General features: G+C 41.6%; 1 protein-coding gene across 1 annotated transcript in view; it reads right to left on the bottom strand.

Moving 5' to 3' along the window:
* Positions 1-20,372, bottom strand: part of il1rapl2 (interleukin 1 receptor accessory protein-like 2) — a 487,645-nt gene that overhangs the window by 196,626 nt on the left and 270,647 nt on the right. The window contains exons 4-5 of the mRNA XM_008282278.1: positions 3,206-3,392; positions 2,959-3,112 (exon numbers count right to left, since the gene is read on the bottom strand). Coding sequence (XP_008280500.1) covers positions 2,959-3,112; positions 3,206-3,392 — 341 coding nt within the window. The remainder of the gene's footprint in view (positions 1-2,958; positions 3,113-3,205; positions 3,393-20,372) is intronic.

The following is a 20,372-nucleotide window of genomic DNA, read 5'->3' as shown; positions in this document are numbered from 1 at the left end:
AGTGACTAAAACTAAAGAATCTGAAACAAAAGTAAAACAAATGTCTAAAAACAACAGTCCTACACGGTACACAAATCCTAGTCTTCTAGGTTAAATCCAGCAGCTAACCTTCAAATGCTGACTTCTGTCACTATGTCTGATCTACGTCTCCCAGGAGGTGGAGGAGGGCAGCTACCAGCCATATCGATAGAAATAAAAACTAATGATAACAGCCATTTAAAAGGACTGATGACATTCAGCAGGTCAAAGCAGGATGTTTTCTTTCTCAACTAATTTACTAATCTTTACTAACAAACTCTTGAAATACGTTGAAGTACCTTACAATACACTGTAAATCCTCCTGATCCATAGAAAAAGACTGAGCTGTTTTATCATTTACCATTATGGATGGTAGACCTCTGCTGGTTGTGGCCACAGCACCAGTGGCCAGCTCAGGCCTGCACCACTGCAGCTAGATGGATAACAAACAGAGCTCGTTAACGGAGCTATTTAAACGAGCTCTAACCTCTGCTACTTGGTTATATAACTGAACTGAACCTGAATTCTAACTGTATATGTGGATAAAGAAAATGCACAATACATTGCAAAGGAGCACAAATTCCAGCGCCAAGCTAATTCAAACTTTATTTAGAGGGAACATAAAAGTCTTCCTGTTAACATTCTCACACTGTGACTCTTCATGGCCCCTTACATCATCTCTGCATTTCATTTTACAATGAAAGACAGCGTAGCTCCCGCATGCATTCTTTTACTTTATATACTTCACATCATCCATTGTGAACAAGACATTCCTTCTGCCTTTTGAGTTCTTGCTCCGGTGCCGTATTGCAGCTCTGCATGCTGGAGAAAAAGAATCATATCTAATGACGGCGCTCAGCATAAGTAGAACTTAAGATATGTTCCGATGTGACAACTCACCATGGGAACCGAGAGAAATTCTCCTTTAACAGCACTTATGCAATGAATGCGCAGCGAGAAAATGTAGAAGAATGACTGTGATTTCCCATGTTATCTTCCTCCACAGCACAGAGGCCGGTACATGAAGGCAACTCGGGAAATGTGGTAGGAAATAATTCTTTGAAAAATGAAGCAGAGCCTGTTCATATCAAGAGGCAGCTGTACGTCTGAACCGCAGCGCCGTGCGAGATGAAAAAGTCACTGACTTTGGTCCGTGGGATTCCAAAAATGTAAGAGAAATGGAGCAATAAATGTTATAGGGCACACTCTAAAGGGATATTGTTTGAGCCGTATCCACTTTCACTCCCTCTCTGCTTATCACATCGCATTATGTCAGTCTGGAAAATCAGTCAGTGTGAGAGCGCAAATAACGCAGAGTGTGTGAAGCGCAGGCCGGCTACATGTTTAAGTATCGGTGCTATAAGAAAGTAAGCACAGTATGTCAGCATTGCTCATAGACGTCAACAGCATGCTGCAAACGGCGCTACAGCACAACACAGCGAGGACTGTGTTTCCTCCAACACAAACACTCACACAGATGGAAGTCATAGCAGCACAGTGCAGATGTTACTGCAGAGTCAAAGTTAAGCCGAAAGCCGCTAAAGCTGGAAACAATCCGTGTTTAATCTAAGAATAAAGCAAATAGACAACAAAACAAACATACAAACTGGTGCCAGGAATGTAAGTTCAAGAAAACTTTCAGAGTTCTGTAGCAATGTTGGATGATGTACAGCAAAACAGTGCATCTGTCAAAAAGCAGGCAGAGCTCATATTCCTACCATGTTTTAAGTCTAATTAATTAGTCAGTTATCCCAAAACCAATGACAGATAATTCAGCAGTTTATCAACTCTTTAAAACCAGCAGTTGACTATGCTGTATACCTACGTACTACTAGCATATCTGGCACCCAGTACCTTTACAATTCACATGTTTTCACCAACAAACACCAAGTGATCAATCCCATCTCATGACTCAGGTGGACCAATTCCATTCCAGCAAATTATATCCCATCACATCCAGCATTGTTTCTACTCATCCCGTCCCTACCATCACACAAACGTATCGAACATTCTTTACTCCTATTGGCTATGCTTCATTCTCTACTGAAGACCTCCCTTGTGGAGTGCCACCAGGCTCACTTCTAGGTCCACTGTTGTTTTATTTTTACCAGCTCTTGTGGACATAATCTGCAAACACAATAATGTTCCTACCTAAACAGTTGACACCTGTTAACATCAGATGTCAGGTAAAGTGCTGGAAGTCTAGATCTCTGCACCTTATGGTAATGGTTTTTATCCTTTGGCTGAAAATATGAGGATAATGTTCTCTCCTCAGCTGATCTGCAGAAAGTTATCCATGCCTTTGTTTCACTCCATTTCAACTAACTTCAGTATTTATAAAGTGTACTTTGTCCAAACTGCATTAAAATCTCAACAAATCCAGGGACCTCATCACCTCGTCTTAGCCTCCCTGCACTGGCTGCCAGTTGGTGTCAGAACTGATTTCACAATTTCACATTAGCAACTAAATTCGGTCATGCCACAAAACATCTGAGCAAACTAGTGACCCCTGCACCTCTAGTTTGCAGCATTTCCACCTTGGCAAGAGTCTCAGGGCTAATTCTAGTTCCAGGGCTAGTATCTAGAGATGACAGAGCCTTTGCCATTGAATATTCATCTTGTTCCAGCGAGTTCTATCAGCTCCTACCTACTTCATGCACATGCGATGCTTCCTCATTCGACTGTACAATTTCCTGTCCCATTCAAATTTATTCAGTCTCATCCGAATGCATCTCATCATTCCCCCATCCAATATTATTCATGGATCCATCCATCCATCACTTCAACACTATACAGTTTTTTTTCTGTACTCAGCTTGCCAACGTACACCAAAACCCTTCTTAAATGCACACTTCAAAAGAAATGTTGTCTCCTTTTCCATGTTCTGCAAACTCATCATTTCTCAAAGCCAAACACTTCCAGCCATCCAGCGTGTCCTACCTGTGACTTTGAGTTGTGTTGTCCGTCGCACCAGCCTGGATCCATACTGTAATTCACAGGTGTAATTCCCTCCGTCGCCCTCCTCTATCTCAGGAATCCAAATATGTGTGGTGTTAACGTTGATGGAGCTTCTCCATTCAACTCGCTCACACTCCTGACAGGAGATACGGGCACAATTGATGCGGTTACAGCGGCCTACGGAAGACTTGTCCAAACTTTTTTTGTCTTTGTGTTTGTGTCTTCTTACCTTATACCAGGTCATCTGCGGCTGTTTGTACGGAGCCAGATAGTCTTCTATATCGGGGCAGTTGATCATTTTGCTGTGGGTTATCTCGGCTTTCTCCAAATGGCGGATTTTGCTGCTGAAGCATTTCCCCTCGTCGCTCTCCTCCACCGTCATTGACATGGACACCTTCATGCAGTACGTCGAGTTCCTGAGCAAAGAAAACACAGGAAAAATGTTTTTGACGTTGCCCTTTATTGACACTGAAATGCATTAAAACTTCAGTCTCGGAGTTCTTGGGATAAGAAGCACACAGAAAACCTAAAGGTGCAGGTCTATATATGCAGTCGGTATTTCTAAGGAAGGTCAAGCATCCTCGAATCAATCTGAGTGGGTTTGTTTTGAGCAGATTTGTTTATCCAGCCAATAGTTAACTGCAGCAGTGACATGAGTCATTCCTCCATTTGTCCAAAAAGCGAGACTCTGTGTGAAACAGTCTGAGAGCTATTTTCATGGTGAGAACACTGGGTAGACTCTTTGGCACTGTTGTGGGTATTCTGGCTAAATTATAGGCTCTCTGACACCACGGCATTTCATTGACATCATTGTAGGAATCGGCATGGAGAAGAAATTACAGGTTGCACATCCTCAAACATACGTAAACAAAACATCATTTTATCAGAAATGAAACTCTGTAAAGAAGCACTTTCAGGCAATGTGGAGGCAAAGAGTTCCTGTTGTTGTGCGTGACGCATTTTGTCCACATTTAGGTCTCGTCAGAGTGCGTCGGTTACAACAGAGAGCAAAATGTTGGCATTTGGTTTATTTAACTTTAAGGAACAACATGTTCGTCTTCGCTATTAGTGGTCTTTCATTGTCAATCAAAGTACAAAAACGAGCTAATTGTGGTTATTTCCTTTATGTAGAAAACTGTCACACCAGTCAACAGACATGACAACTGAGTCTTAGCACAGGGCAGAGCTGCTTTAATTACAGCCTGCAAGTTCATTCTTAATTACAGACGCAACTTATAAAATGCTATTTAATGTCTAGCAGTGGCAGTAGGAGCGTATTCAAGGTGAGCGGTGTGAAGTCTCTCAGATCACAGCGAACATGTTCTGCCATGATATGTAATGGTTGGTAAAAGCATGTTACTAATAACAACAACAATGGTTCTGTTGTGTTCATGTGTCCCAGTGAGCCATGACAGCCATCATTAATTGCATTATTTACATCTTTAAAAAGCCCATTTGGCACAAACTGTCACTGCAAGAGAGAGCTCCTGGAGTTAAAAGACATTGCTTGCTTTGTTGAACTTGAAAAAGCAGCGAGTTCCGGCTTCAGAGCTGCTATAAGCCCTCATTTTGTCACTTTTTGGATAATGTTAGTTGTCAGTTGTAAATGGATATGCTTGCATAGAGTTTGAGAGGCAACGGCAGCTGTCTACCAGAGCCTCAGTGATCGATGATGGGTTTAAGTCTCCAGACATTATAAGACAAATTGTCTAAGATTCCAAACAGTTGAGTTTTTAAATATACTGACCGGCCACCACATTAAAACCACTGAGGTTGGTGTTTTATATTACAATGGATGGTCTCCTGGGAAACCTTGGCATTCAAGGGGATGTTACTTTGATGTTTACCATCCACCTAAACATTGGTGTAGACTGAGCAAACCCCTCATGATAGCGTTACTCCCAGTCTAGCAGGACAATGCAGAAACTGCTCAGGAGCTGCTAAAGGAACACGACAAAGAGCCTAAGGCACTGATGTGGCCTCCACACTCCCCAGATCCCAGTCCAATCAAGCACCCAAGGGATGAACAGGCCTGATCCAAAGAGGCCCCTCCCCTGCAACCCCTTTTAATGCCATGGCTGCACTACCATTGACAGAACTTGGCAAAGACAATGTGCTTTACTGTTTGCTGCAATATGCAAATGACTCTCGTATTGGTACAGTAATCAGTCACACTCATGGGAAAAGTCACACTGATCTAAAAGTTTTGCTTTACAGCAACACCACTTTGGGGTAGCTAGTAGGTAACTGTGACAGAAAAAAAGACTCCTAAATCCCTGAACCACCTCATCACAAAGAGCAGATGCAGATACAAATCTATCTGTGGAGTTGACAAATAAATGGGGACAGATTAGTGGAGGTGTGATGTGAAAGGGGTTTCTCACATGATGAACACTCAGAAAGCTATTTAGCATCTTTCAGACATTTGTTTTGTATTAAGAACACCTTTATCTACCACTTTCATGAACCCTATGAGCCCCAAACTATATTCAGGATCATCTCTCTACCTTTACTTCTAAGATCTTGGTCATGAGAAGGGCTATCCATACATGCTCTGTCTTATTTATTTGATTTCAGAACAGTCTGAGGTATCCAGATCTTCCACCATCTGATGTGATAATACTTTTTATAATAACAATATTTTATATTAGCCTTTATATCAAGGAAATAATCTGCTTTGAATTATGAACGTGTCACCATAAACTGCTGGCAGTAAAGACATCTTTTCATACCTGCAGAGAGGAGATTGTCTGTACGACTTAAAGAAAATATATTTGAATCGAGATGAATGTCATTATTTAAATCACAGAAGTGTCCACAATCATTGAAATGACAGAGACTCGGTGACGACTTCAACCCAGAAGCAGGAATGTGTGAATGGGTGAAGAAATTAATTTAAAAAAAATAGTACTTTTTATAGGTTTCATCTGTCTTCATACCGTTATTATTTCAGCTTGTACAAATATGTAACCAGCATAATTGCAAAACTCGGGTTCTGCTCTTTCTTCTAAAATGATATTAAAATCTAATTGCGTCGACATTAACTGGCGTAGATATTAACATAACTGTGCAATGACGGGTTCATTAGTAAACCAAGCAGGAGTAATGGGCGAGGAGACGTATGCAGGTTGTAAGTATGAGTACGTTTGATGGAAATTCAGAACGATATTTTTTTCGCAGACACTTCGTCAGACAACCAAATAACATTGTTGGAAAAGGTCAAGTCATGCGGCTTCATTTGATATGTGCTACGCCTCACTGCAATAAATACTTCGAGAGCAATTCAAGTGAGAAGAACAGATGTGAATTTAGACAGTGCGTCTGTCAGGCTCTGAGGGTTCACTGTAACCTTTTCCAATAGCAGGATGAAGCTACAGCCGTCCTCAGATTTATTCATACCCTCCCATTAAGAAGGAAAAAAGAAGCTGAAACTGACAGAAGTAATAATAAATTTACAAAAAAAAATATGAAAATCATGGTGTTGCTTTTGAATTGTGGTTCAACAGAAATATTTTTTTTAAAAACAAGCAAACAAGCACGATGGGACCCGAAAACTAATATTTAGTTGAACAACCTTTTGAGCCAATCACTGCAATCAAGTGTTTTCTGTAACTCTCAGTCAGACTTCTGCACCTGTTCACAGGTGTTCTGATTTCACTGCTCATCAGCAAAGTGCTCTCATTTGTTGGGGACAATTTTAACGTTTTTAAAATTTTTCTTTTCAACCACAATTCAAAAGCAACATTTTATTTCACAAAATTATAATTTAGCAAATTTTTATTTATTATTATTTTTTTCAGTTTCTAGTTATTTGAGTGACTATTGTGAGTTTTGCCTTTTCTGTATTGGAAGGGTCTGAATACATTTAGAATAGAATAGAATAGAATAGAATAGAATAGAATAGAACTTTATTGATCCCTTCGGTGTAAACCTCAGGGAAATTGTTGAATGGATGACTGTGTGCCTGTGAACGAGCTCTAAAAACCTCACTGGAAGCAACCAAACGACTCAACAGCCAAACAAACACCCAACAAAGGAAAGAGTTGAACCAACCACCATAAATTGCTGGACCTGGTCAAACACAGTTGAGTTGAGTTTGTCCAAAATAACTTCACAAATAACTTTAGTGCTACTGGTGTAAGTTAGACATGCTTAAATGATTTCATTATTTTCAAAAAACACTCTGCATTTCTGCAGTTTAATTTAAATTAAAGCCAAAGTTTCCAAATTTTAAAATGTAAAACATGATTTTGTCATTGCACTTATACTGTTCTGACCTTTAATTTAATCCGACTGAAAGAAAACAGAAGTTAAGTTGCACTATCGCTGAAATTATACCAGTTTAAAGGAACAAAGTGTAATATTACGTCGGTAGAATCCTGAAAAGTTCATTTCTGCCACCAAATATAAAAGCAAAATAAGCTCAAATACAGTTTCCACAGTGTGTGTCGGTGTTCGGTTCACAGCTGGGTCAACCCAAACCCAATTAACTAAGACACTTCTCTATTTTTGCGCTTTAATGTAATGTTTCTCAACCCAGTCGTGATCCCGGTCTCTTCTGTAAGGTGTTCTCTTGCCCGAGGCTCGTTAATGTAGCTGGTTGGACAAAACCAGAGCCGTTAACCTAGAAGTCAGGTAAACTCCTGCGGACCGCGCTGAGAAAACGGATGTTGCTATTTGTAGTGGCGCTGCGTCGGAGGCTGGATCTCACCCCGCATCCCGCCGTCACCATGACACGTGTGACGGAGCGTCCTTGAGCCGAATTATCTAATGAAATGAAAAGAGCAAACTTTGAAGTGTGTTTTGACGTGCATGATGCAACGTGTTTTCAACCTGGTTTTGGATTCGAGGTCTTAAAATCTGCTCAAGGTGATTGTGTGTGTGTGTGTGCGTGGGAAGGCCTCATTGTGTGTGCGTTCCCTCCAAGTTCACCTCCAGACACAAAAACCTCACATTGATCTCTCTTTCGTTTTTCGCTCTCGGGCGAACACACACCCTCACCCATTGTCCCCGAACCACAACCTCTCATCTAAGTGGATCTAAACCACTTATCCCATCAATGCAGTGCATGTGTGTGCGCTTCTGTGTGTGTGTTTGTGTGTGTGTGTGTCTTACAAGGGACACTGGGATTTTTGTCATTGACCTAACCGAGACCACTGAGCATTGAACTGGAGGCCTGGAAAGCTTTTTATCCATCCATCCCTGGGTTTCTCTCCTCCTCATCAGTCCATCTGCAGCCTGCAGCATCTTGTTTTCTCCTCCACTGATTCAGCTCCTCTCTGTCTCTCACACAGGCATCACCCATCTTTCTTGAATCTTTCATATTCGTTTTGATTTTTTTCGTCCCCAGTATCACAGCTAGTGCTAATTTTGTCAACATGAAAAACAGACGCTGATCGCTTTTCTTCCACGACTAAAGAACAATTTAATAAACCTCCTAAGAGCTTCAGTAAAAAGAGACTTGACTTCCCTTTTTGGATCTTGAAGACATTTCATCTCTTATCCAAGAGGCAGATTTCTTAAATCAGAAAGTTCAGAAAGCTGTTTTCTTTTACTGAAGCTCTTAGGATTACCATGACCTGGATGACTGCACTGTTATAAAAAGGCATCTGTGGACATGATGTATTACAGTTTTCATCAACTAATAAAGTCAAATGGATAAATTAATGACTCTTTTAACGCTGTGTTATTCAGTGATCTACTGTATGTGCATCTGCAGGAGTTTTCACTGATTACTCCTGATTGGGAACGTGTAATTAAGTGTCCAAAACAGATATCTGGACTAACACTGCTTCACCTAGCAGGAGCAGCAGGCCAGCAGCAGTTTTTTTTCAACATTTTGTCAGTGTGGCAGGGTTAGACCAAGGTGGGGAGTGGGGCGTAGGAGAGAGTAATACGTGAGCTGTACCAGTATCTAGAGAACCCGACAACGCCACCTGGGGACTCTCACCCCAGGAACTACAAGTTAAATGTAAACTACCACAATTAGTCACAAAGGTCACACAAGTTCGTTTGCTAAGAGAAGACAGAGACGTGGTTCAATCCAGAGAAATTGTAGTTTTATTGATTATTTGGTGGAATGGTTGATTAGTAACTAGATTTCTGGAGTGCCTGCGGGAGAAGCAACCTAAAAGCCAGTACAAAAACAAATCATGCTGTACAAAGATATTTATTTAATTAATGTAATTCTGTTTAAAAATAAAACTATTTTAAAACAAAGGACACTTCCAGGATAAAAAGAACCTGGAACGAGAGCAAAGTGGATGGGAGCCAGCGGGGGGGAGAGAGGTGGTCAATTACTTAAATATCCAGAGTCGAAACAAACCACCAACCACTCGTGAGCGCACAGCAATCTGTCAGGACTACCACACCGGTGTAAGATCAGGTGCCCCAGTGCTCTTACCACTACAAGCTGTGAAAGAAAACCACACAATGTCCAACCTCCACCACCAGCCGGCAACCTGGTCCACCAGCTTATGGGAAATGTCATAAAGCCAGTTCGTTCAATCTAAAATGCGACCACTGGGCTAACACAGCCAAACTAAGACGGGCAAGGACAAAACAGAGGCAAACAAGAGCAAACCAAGGCAAAACAGCAGCTGATAACACCCTACAACACAACAAAAGACATTACATGTTAATAACGGGCTTATAACATAGTTATAACAAATTACCTTTTAACAGTCACCCTTCTTAACTACTGAGTAGACTATTCATACCTTGATGTAACGGACTTTGTTATACGGATACTAGGGAAATCAGCAACGTCCACATTAAGCCAAGGACGGCAAGCTTGGCATAAACCTCAACCAAACAGACCCCAGCACGCAGGGAAGACTGTCAAACAAACGAATGCCACCATCATGAAAGCTTGAAAACAGTCAAAACCCTGTCCACAATCCTGACAACACACCTACCTCAGAGTCACGAGGAGCCCATGTGGCACTCAACCAGAGACAAAAGGGCAGCCATGATGCCACAGGTGCCTTAAATACCCTCAATCAGGGGCTGGGCAATGGGAGGAGCTGACCTACATCTGATGGTGTGTTCAAGGGCCATCTGGAAATGCCAAACTTTCCAGACAGATGCTCCCACTACATCAGGATCACCTAATATGAATTTTTTTTAGGGTTGATAACAATTAATTAGCTATTCCGATATTTAGAAAATCTAAATATTAGCATTAGAGTAACTCTAATTCCAACACAAAATGCTTATGTTTTAAATCTGCCTAAATATAAGAGAACTTTTCAAAATCTATCCCTCACTGTTGATTGGCTGTTACTTATGCCATGTAACCAATCAGGTTGTGTTGTGGGCGGAACATTGCTTAGTTACCAGAGCGGCTGCATCAGAGCCAAAGTACTGCATTTTTACATCAATTTATAAATTTATTTCATCAGTCGATGCCGTATTTTGACAGCACATAGAGGGAAATACACGATCTGAGCGGTTTTGCTTTGAGATGAAGTGTGAAAATGTGGTTCAGGTCATCTTTACAGGAGTAAAGAGTAAAATGTGAAGCTGAAGACTGATTAAAAGGAGCGTGTCTTCTCTGTCAGTGTGAGACAGACTGTCAAAAAGCTAAGAGAATAATTATTGGCAGTTTGATCTTTGAATACAGTTAAGTGCTGCAACTTAATGTACATCAGACGAATGTAGACTTGACATATATGTGCAGCAGTGACTGCTCCGTCTGAAACTAATTAAACTTATTAATAAAGCTGCTTCACGTCGGCTAAATAGCAACAAGAAGCTGAACATTACAGCTTTATATTATCTCAATAACAGCTCAGTAAGGTGACAATATGTGAATAATACAGCTGCTCAGACAATCACTTACTTCGGGTTTGATGTTAACTGAATGTTTAACTGCTCAAATTAAGCTAAACGCAGGAGGATTGAAGTTACTTTTGGAACTTGACTCTGGTTTCATGCTTGACTTGCCAAACTAGGACTTTTGCCCAAATCGCATGGTACCAGTATTAATTTATAATAATTGTAATGAGCTCTGTGTGATTTTAATCCTGTGTAAATCTGCCTTAGATGCCATTTATGAAGTTTCCATACATATCAGCATCTTAGTGATTTGGGTTCATTTTTTTTAAAATTAATTTTTCAAGGTTTTTAAGCTTTCTCTGTGTCTTTCTTCTGCCTCTTACCTGGTTGGGAATTATAAAGGCTGTGTGGGTAACTACAAATAGTTTGGAGAGCAATTTGGGTGCAAATTAAAGGGGTTCATGTTGTTACACGGGCTGCAAGGTGGCTCAGTTGGTAGTACTGTTGCTTCGTAGCAAGAAGGTCGCCGGTTTGCGTCCCGGTGAGGACACCCGAGATCTTTCGCATCTTTTGCATGTTCTCCCCGTGCAGCGTGGGTTCTCTCCGGGTTCTCCGGCTTCCTCCCACACAGTCCAAAAACATGCTGAGGTTAATTGGTGATTCTAAATTGTCCGTAGGTGTGAATGTGAGTGTGCTTGGTTGTCTGTCTCTAAGTGTAGCCCTGTGATAGACTGGTGACCTGTCCCGAGGTGAACCTGCCTTCACCCTGAGTCAGCTGGGATAGACTCCAGCCCCCCACGACCCTAGTGAGGATGAAGTGGTGTATAGATGATGGATGGATGGATGGATGCTGTTACACAAGATGGATGTAAATAGTAGCAACAAGGGACCAACTGGACTGAAACGGCCAGAATAGCCCAGATCAGAGTGCGATGGTGAGGGGTGCTCTATGGGAGCAATGGGCTAAAAAAGAAGAAGAAGACGTCAGGAACCTTTTCTGGTCCTCAACAGGTACTTGTGTTAATATCATATCTGCAGATTACGTCATTAAATTGGCGTAAAACATAGACGTCGCTCATTCTCTACAAAAACGGGTTCTGGTAATACTTCTGCTTTCAGGTAACGTCCACTACACTCTGATATGTGACGATGTACAACACACATGGATCATCCATTAAACTTCCACCACAAGCGCTGCCATGTGATAAAACATCTGAACTGAGGGAAAATCTCCGTCCTCCCTCGCACAGACACAAAAACACTCTCCAGAGCAGAGAAGGGATTTTATGTTAAAACACTCCTTTATCTTGTTGCTTTGATGATTTTGTTCTGCCACATTCACGCCAGTGACGCACGCTGAACCGAGATGAACTGAAAACCGGGAGAACTGAAGCGTCTTTCTCTGTGCCGCGTCCTTCCACATGTTCCTTCTTCTTCTCTCTCTCACCGTTCCATCAGCCTCCGTCATGGTTCTCTCCCCATCTTCCTGTCCAACCCACAAACCAGAAGCCAAACACTAAACGCTAAAAACAGCATCTACGTAAAGACGGATGTATTATGCATATCTCACTATAAACATGATGATTCAATTAGACTGCGATGCAAACGCTGTGTCAGAAGCATTTAGTGCATGCTGTGCACCTCTTACGAATGCAAATGGTGTGTCTGTGTGTGGGTGCGTGTTCATATCTGCTGCTGCGCGGAGTACATTTAAATGCTTTTGTTAGTAAAACGCCCCTGAAGTTAAAGACACTTGAGCATTTAACGCTGGAGCGGCACATTTTGTTGCTGTGCTGTACGTTACCGATGGCGCTGAAGGTCTTTGCACCTGAAATAATGAAGTTATCTTGATGTAGGATATTAGATATTCAGTGGATAGTCATTTTTCCATTCCCGCTTACCTGCAGGGCAAACAAGTAATATCCAACTCTGAATATATTTGAGGTTTTTTTTTTTAGAGGAGGAAGAGCACAGTCACTGTAAAGTGAATATCCAATAGAGTCAAGTTCTCCTGATCATATACCTCACACATCTGATTCCAACACATCCATGGTCTTTGGTTTAGAGATTCTAAGAAGTACAGGAAGTCACTAGTGAAAGACTGAAGAGTACCAATAAATAAAACCGTTTCAGTTCTGGTTGGAGCTTTAATTGGCATCTTCCAAAAAGAACCTTATTTTAGTCAACTTCTCTGGAAATCAAACAGGTTTCGAGTTTTAAAAAAAGGTTTCCTTTTCAACTGGTGTGTTTTAAGCTTTTCTCCTTGGCTTTTTTCTCTCCTTTGTGTGATTTGTCAACAGGTATTTTAGACTGGATAGGATGCTTTTCTTGGATTGTGTAAAGTTTCTAAAATAAATGCACTTTTTCCTGTCAAGTTTTGTCTCCAGCAGCTCTACGTAACCAAGAATGTTTTAATGCAATAATCTGGATTGCTAAACATAAGACTACGACTGTCCAAAGGTAGTCTGACCCAACATATGTAGGATGCCAGTATAAGCTACCGATTGGCTTTCACCTTCCTTTTGCTATCTGGCTGTTACGATTTCCTTCACAGTGGGAAACAACAATAACAACAACCTCTGAACAGCAACTTAGCATGCAGTAAATTTAAAATTTTGCAGATTGGGATTGTTTTTTTGTATTTGATTATTCATTTTAATCACTGTGCTTGACTCAGTGTTTCACCGAAACATTCACACCCATCACTATTTTGAGGGAACACCAAAGCCGCATCCTCCGACTGTGATGAGTCGTTTTCCCCTACAGGAGAATGACAGTAGTGAGATGAAGACAGACATTTAAGTTCTACAGAATGGGCTAGTTAAGCAAGACTAGTCCAAAGGCAACAACATCTGCCTTCCAGCACCCCTAAAGGAGTCCTGGGTGGTAAAACGGCAGTGATGTGGACCAGCAACAGACACTTCATCAATTGTTTGATAGATTTTCCAGTAGTTTCATTTCAAATTCATTCACTACAAACTGCCATGAAAGCACATGATAAACCCTAAACGTGCTCCTTCTCTGGCTCCTCTCATGACTCTTGTTAATGGAGCCCTTTTACCTTCTGTTGCTCTCCCAAGTCTTAGGTCTTCCAACACATGCTAATCCCACCCAGAACCTGTTCTGGTGATGGCTGCAGCCGGCAGGGATCGGCAGCTGCCCCTTACAAGACAGACTCTGCAGTTAAAAAACACTTCCACCTCGAAGTTTTTCACTTCTGATGGAAAGTTGACGGACTTGATGTTGAGGTGCGTAGTGTGTATCATAGTGGCTTCACTCCGGTTACCCTTTAACAACAAGTAAAACCCGGACATCCACAATCTCTTTCCTTGAACACAGTTGTTCAAATGTTAAATGGTTTTATGGATGGTTGTGTTTCAGATTATTTTTTCTGCTCTGAGCAGCGATTTCCTAAAATCGCTGCCGGTTGCTGCTCCAGGGCGATATCAAGAGAACATCCAGCAGAGCCGAGCAAGGTGTTTCCTCCTGTCTCCAGTTATTATGCAAAGCTAAGCTGAAGTCTTACTTTTAAACCTGTAAGTGGTATTGAACTTCATATTTAAGTCTTGGCAAGAATGTGAAATGATTTAATTTGCAAAACGTCAAACTGTCATCATAAAGAAAATCAACAACGACTTTGAAATTTGGGGAAAACCATCATAGATATGTTTTTTTTTCTCCTTTCAACTTTTCTCATAGACCTTAAGAAGCACAGCTAGAGGGTGTAAAATAAATACAACATGCATGTAAACACATCTTACATTAAAGGTTAACACGAAGTATGTTGACGGCATCAAAGGGAAATTCTTATTATAGTCTTATGAATTACATTTTCTACAAATTTACACACAAAACATACTGAGTCCCTGTGATGATAAATGACATTAAAGGAACATCTGAGCCCTGAAGACAGCCGCTGATGTAAATATCTGTCGGGATGAAACCATTTATGTGGCGCAGGACTTTGTTAAACAGCCGTGAGAAACAGAGAAATGAGAGAAAAGATGTTGAAATACTGACTAACAGAAGCAATATAGTGCTACAGATTAGATTGTGCAGGGATGGTATTTATGGTTCATCTTGATCTTATTAGAGATGTGTTTGCATTCCAGAGCCCCGGGCCTTTTCATTCTCTCGAGATGTGCACAATTTGTAGGCCAACAAGGCGGCGTCAACAGCACTGGTGTTTATCGGGATAGTTTATGGGACACATGGTCACGTTATTGGCAGTCTCATTTGTTTTCAACATGTACTTGGGCTCGCTGCTATCTGCAGAAAACAGTCCTACTGTTTGATTTAGAGATGATAACAAGGTTCTTTATCCACACAAATAAAAGTGTTACCGATCAGCTGTAGAAATGAAAGGGTCAGTTAGATCGACTGGCAAAAGTAGAGACGACTGGTTAGGAAGAGTTAAGAGGAAATTAAATGACTCACAAGCAGATGGCGTGAGTTGTTTTACTTTGGTTTGCATTGTACAGTATTGCCATATGCATTATGTTACTGTTAAAGCAATAGTTTGGCATTTTTGCTGCAGCTATGATGGTAAAGTGAATAGACTTCCTTATTTTGCATTGATCTACCTTCTTTAAGAGCTTTAAAGGTCCTGTATTGCGCCTTTTCAGCAGAGTAGTGACAGTCTCACATATCCTCTGGGTGTGTTTTTCAGTCTGACAGCTCAAAATACTGCAAAAATGGTTTAATTTAGCCTGACTGTATAGCTCCTGGTTTTAGTCTTGTCCTAAACGTCTGTTTTAATGTCTGTAGTTTTAAATGTAGCTGAGCTGTTGCTGACCCCACCCCCTTCAGGAAGAAGACCCTCTCTGTGTGGAGCTATTGTCTTTAAACTCGTGTGTTTGGTGAGTTTGTCAGATGACATTGTGGTTTTAAAATCTGTATTTTAGCAAAGTGGCTCATGGTAGTAATGTGATCATAATGGGCTGTGATTCAGTCGTTAGGTCATACTCGTTCTGTCATCTGACAACAGAAAAAGAAGAATATGTAAATGAAAGCAGTTTTCTTGGTAATTTGGATATGTAGAATACTGCTTATGTGAGCAGAGACATGAGTTGGTTTCACTGAAGCACAGAAGGTGCCATGAAAACACAGCACCCACCCAGTCCTTGTTTACTGGTTTTTAAAATCAGTCTTAAAGTTTCCACCATCTCTGAACGTCCCTCAGTGTTACAGAACCTGTGGGCCTATAATCAAAGCTAATAATAACATTAGCCACATTAACCATCCATGAAGGCTTTTCCTACTTTTTTAATAATATTGCAATCAGACATTAAAGTAATCCACTGGATCTTCAGCTCCTCAGATGCTGGGGATGCATAAAGACACTGGTGTTCACTCTTGCAGCCAACAGCAGAGCATTTGATGTGCTTTGTTCATGGATGAGACATTTTAGTGTCAGCATGAGCAACGTTAGAAAGACAATAAACCTGGAGAGAAAGCTGCATGATTCACATGGAAACAGCGAGCAGTGAGGAGGCGGAGTGGTACAGACTATTGGTTATCTAGCTTTTACATGGAAACTGGATAAAATTCTCAGTGGCTTGTGAAGCTGGGAGGCCGTCTAGTTGAACAATCATAGCGTTTTCATATTCTTCATTCAGAACGACTTTCTTTTTACAGCTCTGAGCTTATAAAACTCACATAAAACACAATAAAAATTGACTTGCACCATATGGGACCGTTAAAAATATTTCCTCTCCTATTCTCACAGACATTCATTTACACACTGCTGGTGATAGAGACGGCATGTAAGGCCTCCTACTGGGAGAAACGTGGGGGTTTAGAGTCCTGCCAAAGGGACATTTTGAAGCTTCATATTCAACATGTGGATATGAAAGAGGTATTTATCTCATTAGATAATTTATTATACAAAAAAACAACACACGTTTTGTAATATTTAACGAGATATTGTGCAAAAACATTTTTCACATAATTAACACTCGTTCCAATTCCTCTCATTATTTTCCAAATGTGCATCCTCCACTCTTCCGTCCATCTCTCTTGTAACAACCTTGTTTTGGCAAAAAAAAAAGCCTCGCAAATAAATTTGGCCCATCTTGACAATTTAATGCCAGTAAAAATCTGTCCGGCAACGCAGCATCCTGTCGTCTGGGCGATGAATGAGGTGAGAAAAGAGATTTTAAAGGTGAACGGAAAGATTTGTGGCTGCCATTCTATGTCTAAGCGAGCGCCTGACATTCATAACCCTTTTGTTCTCGGCAAATTTCGACGTTAAGCTAAACGTCTAGCACACACACACACACACACCTACACCTACGCACACACACAGGACGTCTTGTGTGTGTCCGTTGTCTGCTGCTTGTTATTTTGCAACGGGGCAAAGAAAGGGTACAGTTGATCGCCTTTATTTGGAGTTGAAGACAGCCATGAATAAAACATGGGATCTCACTCTTGCCGGTGTGTGGACGCGTGTGTTCATGACTCCCTGTGTGCATCTATTAAGACAAATGAGGAATGTGCTGTCATGCTGAAACCGATACCAGGTGCGAGCGAAAACATCTTTCAACTGGAAACGCACCTGACAAATCAACCGAAAAAGGCAGCAAATACAACAACTTCGAGTTGCATCACTTGTTGTAAAATGGAAATTACAGTTTACATTCATTACTACACATTACAGCTAATCGGATTAGTTCTTCCACCATTTTTATGACAAAAGCTAACGAGGCTATCGTATTTGCACAGAAACAGCATATGTGTTAAGGCAATATTGTTATGTTTTTTTTTTTTTGTCATTGTTACAGCCTGATTATAATTTGAAGGGACTGCTGTACACAATCACTTCTGGAGTGTCCCCGAGCAAGGCAGCATCACTCCCACAGCTCCAGACGCTCTGCACTTTGGCTGACCGCTCTCCACCAGAGACGGAAAAAAAAAACATACATTCCAATCATATAAGATGCAAAAATGAGCCGAAAACGGATCTCCAAATCAACTTGTAATCAACCACATCCACCCCGTCAATAAATCAGGCTCACCCTCGCTGCAATTACCCTCCCATGATCAGGGCAGGCTGCTGGAGGGTGCTTTGAATTATGGAGTTAATAGAGGGGGATGTATCCTGGCCAGCAGGCAGCGTGTTTATACCTGGACGGAGCTGCAGATTAATTTGACTATCAATCTAACTAACAGGCAGAGGGAGAGAGCGCGGACACCTGCGCATGCTGAGACATTCACACACACACACAAGCACGGACACATTTCTGAGCTTGCCGGCATCCGAACACTTGTGCATATGGATTCGTGCATTAGCTCACAACAAACTCTGTTATAATAATGAGGTCTTAAACTCTGCTTGTAGACTTTTTTTTTTTTTCCGTTAATGTGAACATTTGCTACGAAATGTTAGCAACAAATATGCTTTTATTAGTTTAACAATCCTCTGCATTAAACATACATTTGCTCTGTCTAAATCACAGCCACTTTAGAAACTCATTTCTAACAGTGCGTCATTTTATTTCACAAGCACTTAGGTCCTTGAAAACCGTTTCATGATTCAGAAATGCATCGAAATGCATTGAAATTTCATCACTCTTTTGAGAGTTACAGTAACTAAACAGAAGGCACAAACACACATTAGTCTGAATCAGCTCACTGGTACAGAAAAATTGCTCAAAGGTGGCAAACACGCAGCCTACCGTTTGTTCCGTGTTGTCTCGACGCGTCCGCTGGGCCTTTGTGCATTCGTCAGCTACCGTGAGTGTCGTGCGTGAGTAAAGCTACGGTTCATGCTCTCTTACGTTTTAGGTCAAGTGTCGGTACGCTGCATGAAAGGGCAGGTCTATGCATGAGGGTGTTTGTGTATTTCCCACATGAGTGAGAAGGTCAGCAGCCCCTACCTGTGAAAAACCGATCAATACGTGTCACCACTGATCAGCAACAATCTTACCTCGGTCCCTGTTTGTACCAGAAACAAAGCAGATTTAACATGTCTGTGAAGGTTCTCAGTCATCCAGGTCATGGCTATTCTGGTAGATTAATCGTAGCAACTGGACTTGCTTGAAGACGTTTCACCTCTCATCCAAGAGGCTTCATCAGTTCACCTGGTTCACCGTAAGGACCTTAAGGACAAGACACCGAGACACAAACAAAGCAACGTGGTGTATGCAGTCCAGTGCAGCGAGGAATGCCATGACCTGTACATCGGGGAGGCAAAACAACCGCTTCACAAGTGTATGTGTCAGCACAGAAGAGCCGCCTCCTCAGGACAGGACTCAGCAGTCCACCTGCATCTTAAAGCCAAAGGTCACTCATTCGAAGACAACAACGTACAAATGTTGGCCAGGGAGGACAGATGGTTTGAGAGAGGGGTGAAAGACCATCCCTCAACAGAGGTAGAGGTCTGAGGCATCACCTCTCACCTGTTTACAATTTAGTCCTAAGATCTCTCCCCAGAAAGATGAAACCACATCCACACCGAGCCACAAAAGACCCTAACGAACCCCATTGTGGCAGGGGGAGCACTGACAAACCCCCAGCTGAAACCGAAACTCAGGTGTTAATGGCTCCTTTAGGATAAAAGTATCTGGAAATCTCAACTAGTCAGTCAGAACTGATGAAGCCTCTTGGATGAGAGGTGGAACGTCTTCAAGAAACTCAGGCAAGTCCAGTTGCTACGATTAAACTACGAGAATAACAACAGATATAAATCATCACTTTGTATAGTTCAAGATTATTCACACCAAAGCCAGCTTTCGATTCATCAGAAGGTCCCTTCTGGCTGCAAATAACATAAACAAGTAACAACAAATGGTCCGACGTGCTAGAGAGAAGTTACTGATACATTGGATCTATTTCTGCTTCTACACAATTCCAAATAGTCCTGTTGATTTCTGTCATCCCCTAAAACATTCAGAATGAACAGCTCGACTCAGTTACTGTTCATTTGCAAGTCTTGGCTAAAACCAACAAAGTTAATTAACCTGCTCTTAGGGTCCATTACTGAAAGAGAGAGAGCTGTGCTTGTGGCTGCTCACGAGACGGGGGAAAGAGTATGAAGTCATATTCGAGTGTTTGTCAAGTGCCAGTGACTCACGGTGTAAAGCAGATCAACAAGTACAAGGAGTTCCACACCGTGAAGAACCTGAAAGGGCTTGATGGGAAGATGAAAGGGACTCCTGCACTGGAGTGATGGTGTGAGAGATCAAGGAGAATCCAGAGATCACCAGCGATGAATCTGAGCAGCTCTGGAAGCGACATCTCAAGTAGCTGCTGAACAAGGCTGATCTCTATGGATGCCAACCAAGGACGACTTCACTTCTACGACAGGCACACAAACAGCTCAACTAGTCAGTTCTGTGTAGGTGAAAATGCAGCTGTTTGGAAACAACAACACGGCTTTCATTTGGAGAAAGAAGGGAGAATCTCTCAATCCCAAGAACACCATCTCCACAGTCAAGTGTGATGGTGGGAACATAATGATTTGTGGATCTTTTTTCAGCCAATGAATCAGGCAGTCACCACTGAATCACCAATTAACCTCAACATGTTTTTGGACTGTGTGGGAGGAAGCCGGAGAACCCGGAGAGAACCCACGCTGCACTGGGATCTTTTTCCAGCCAATGAATCAGGCAGTCTTG

Source organism: Stegastes partitus, unplaced genomic scaffold (genome assembly GCF_000690725.1).
Source record: "Stegastes partitus isolate 25-593 unplaced genomic scaffold, Stegastes_partitus-1.0.2 Scaffold265, whole genome shotgun sequence".
NCBI classification, from domain to species: domain Eukaryota; kingdom Metazoa; phylum Chordata; class Actinopteri; family Pomacentridae; genus Stegastes; species Stegastes partitus.
This window is presented reverse-complemented; position numbering and strand designations above follow the sequence as displayed.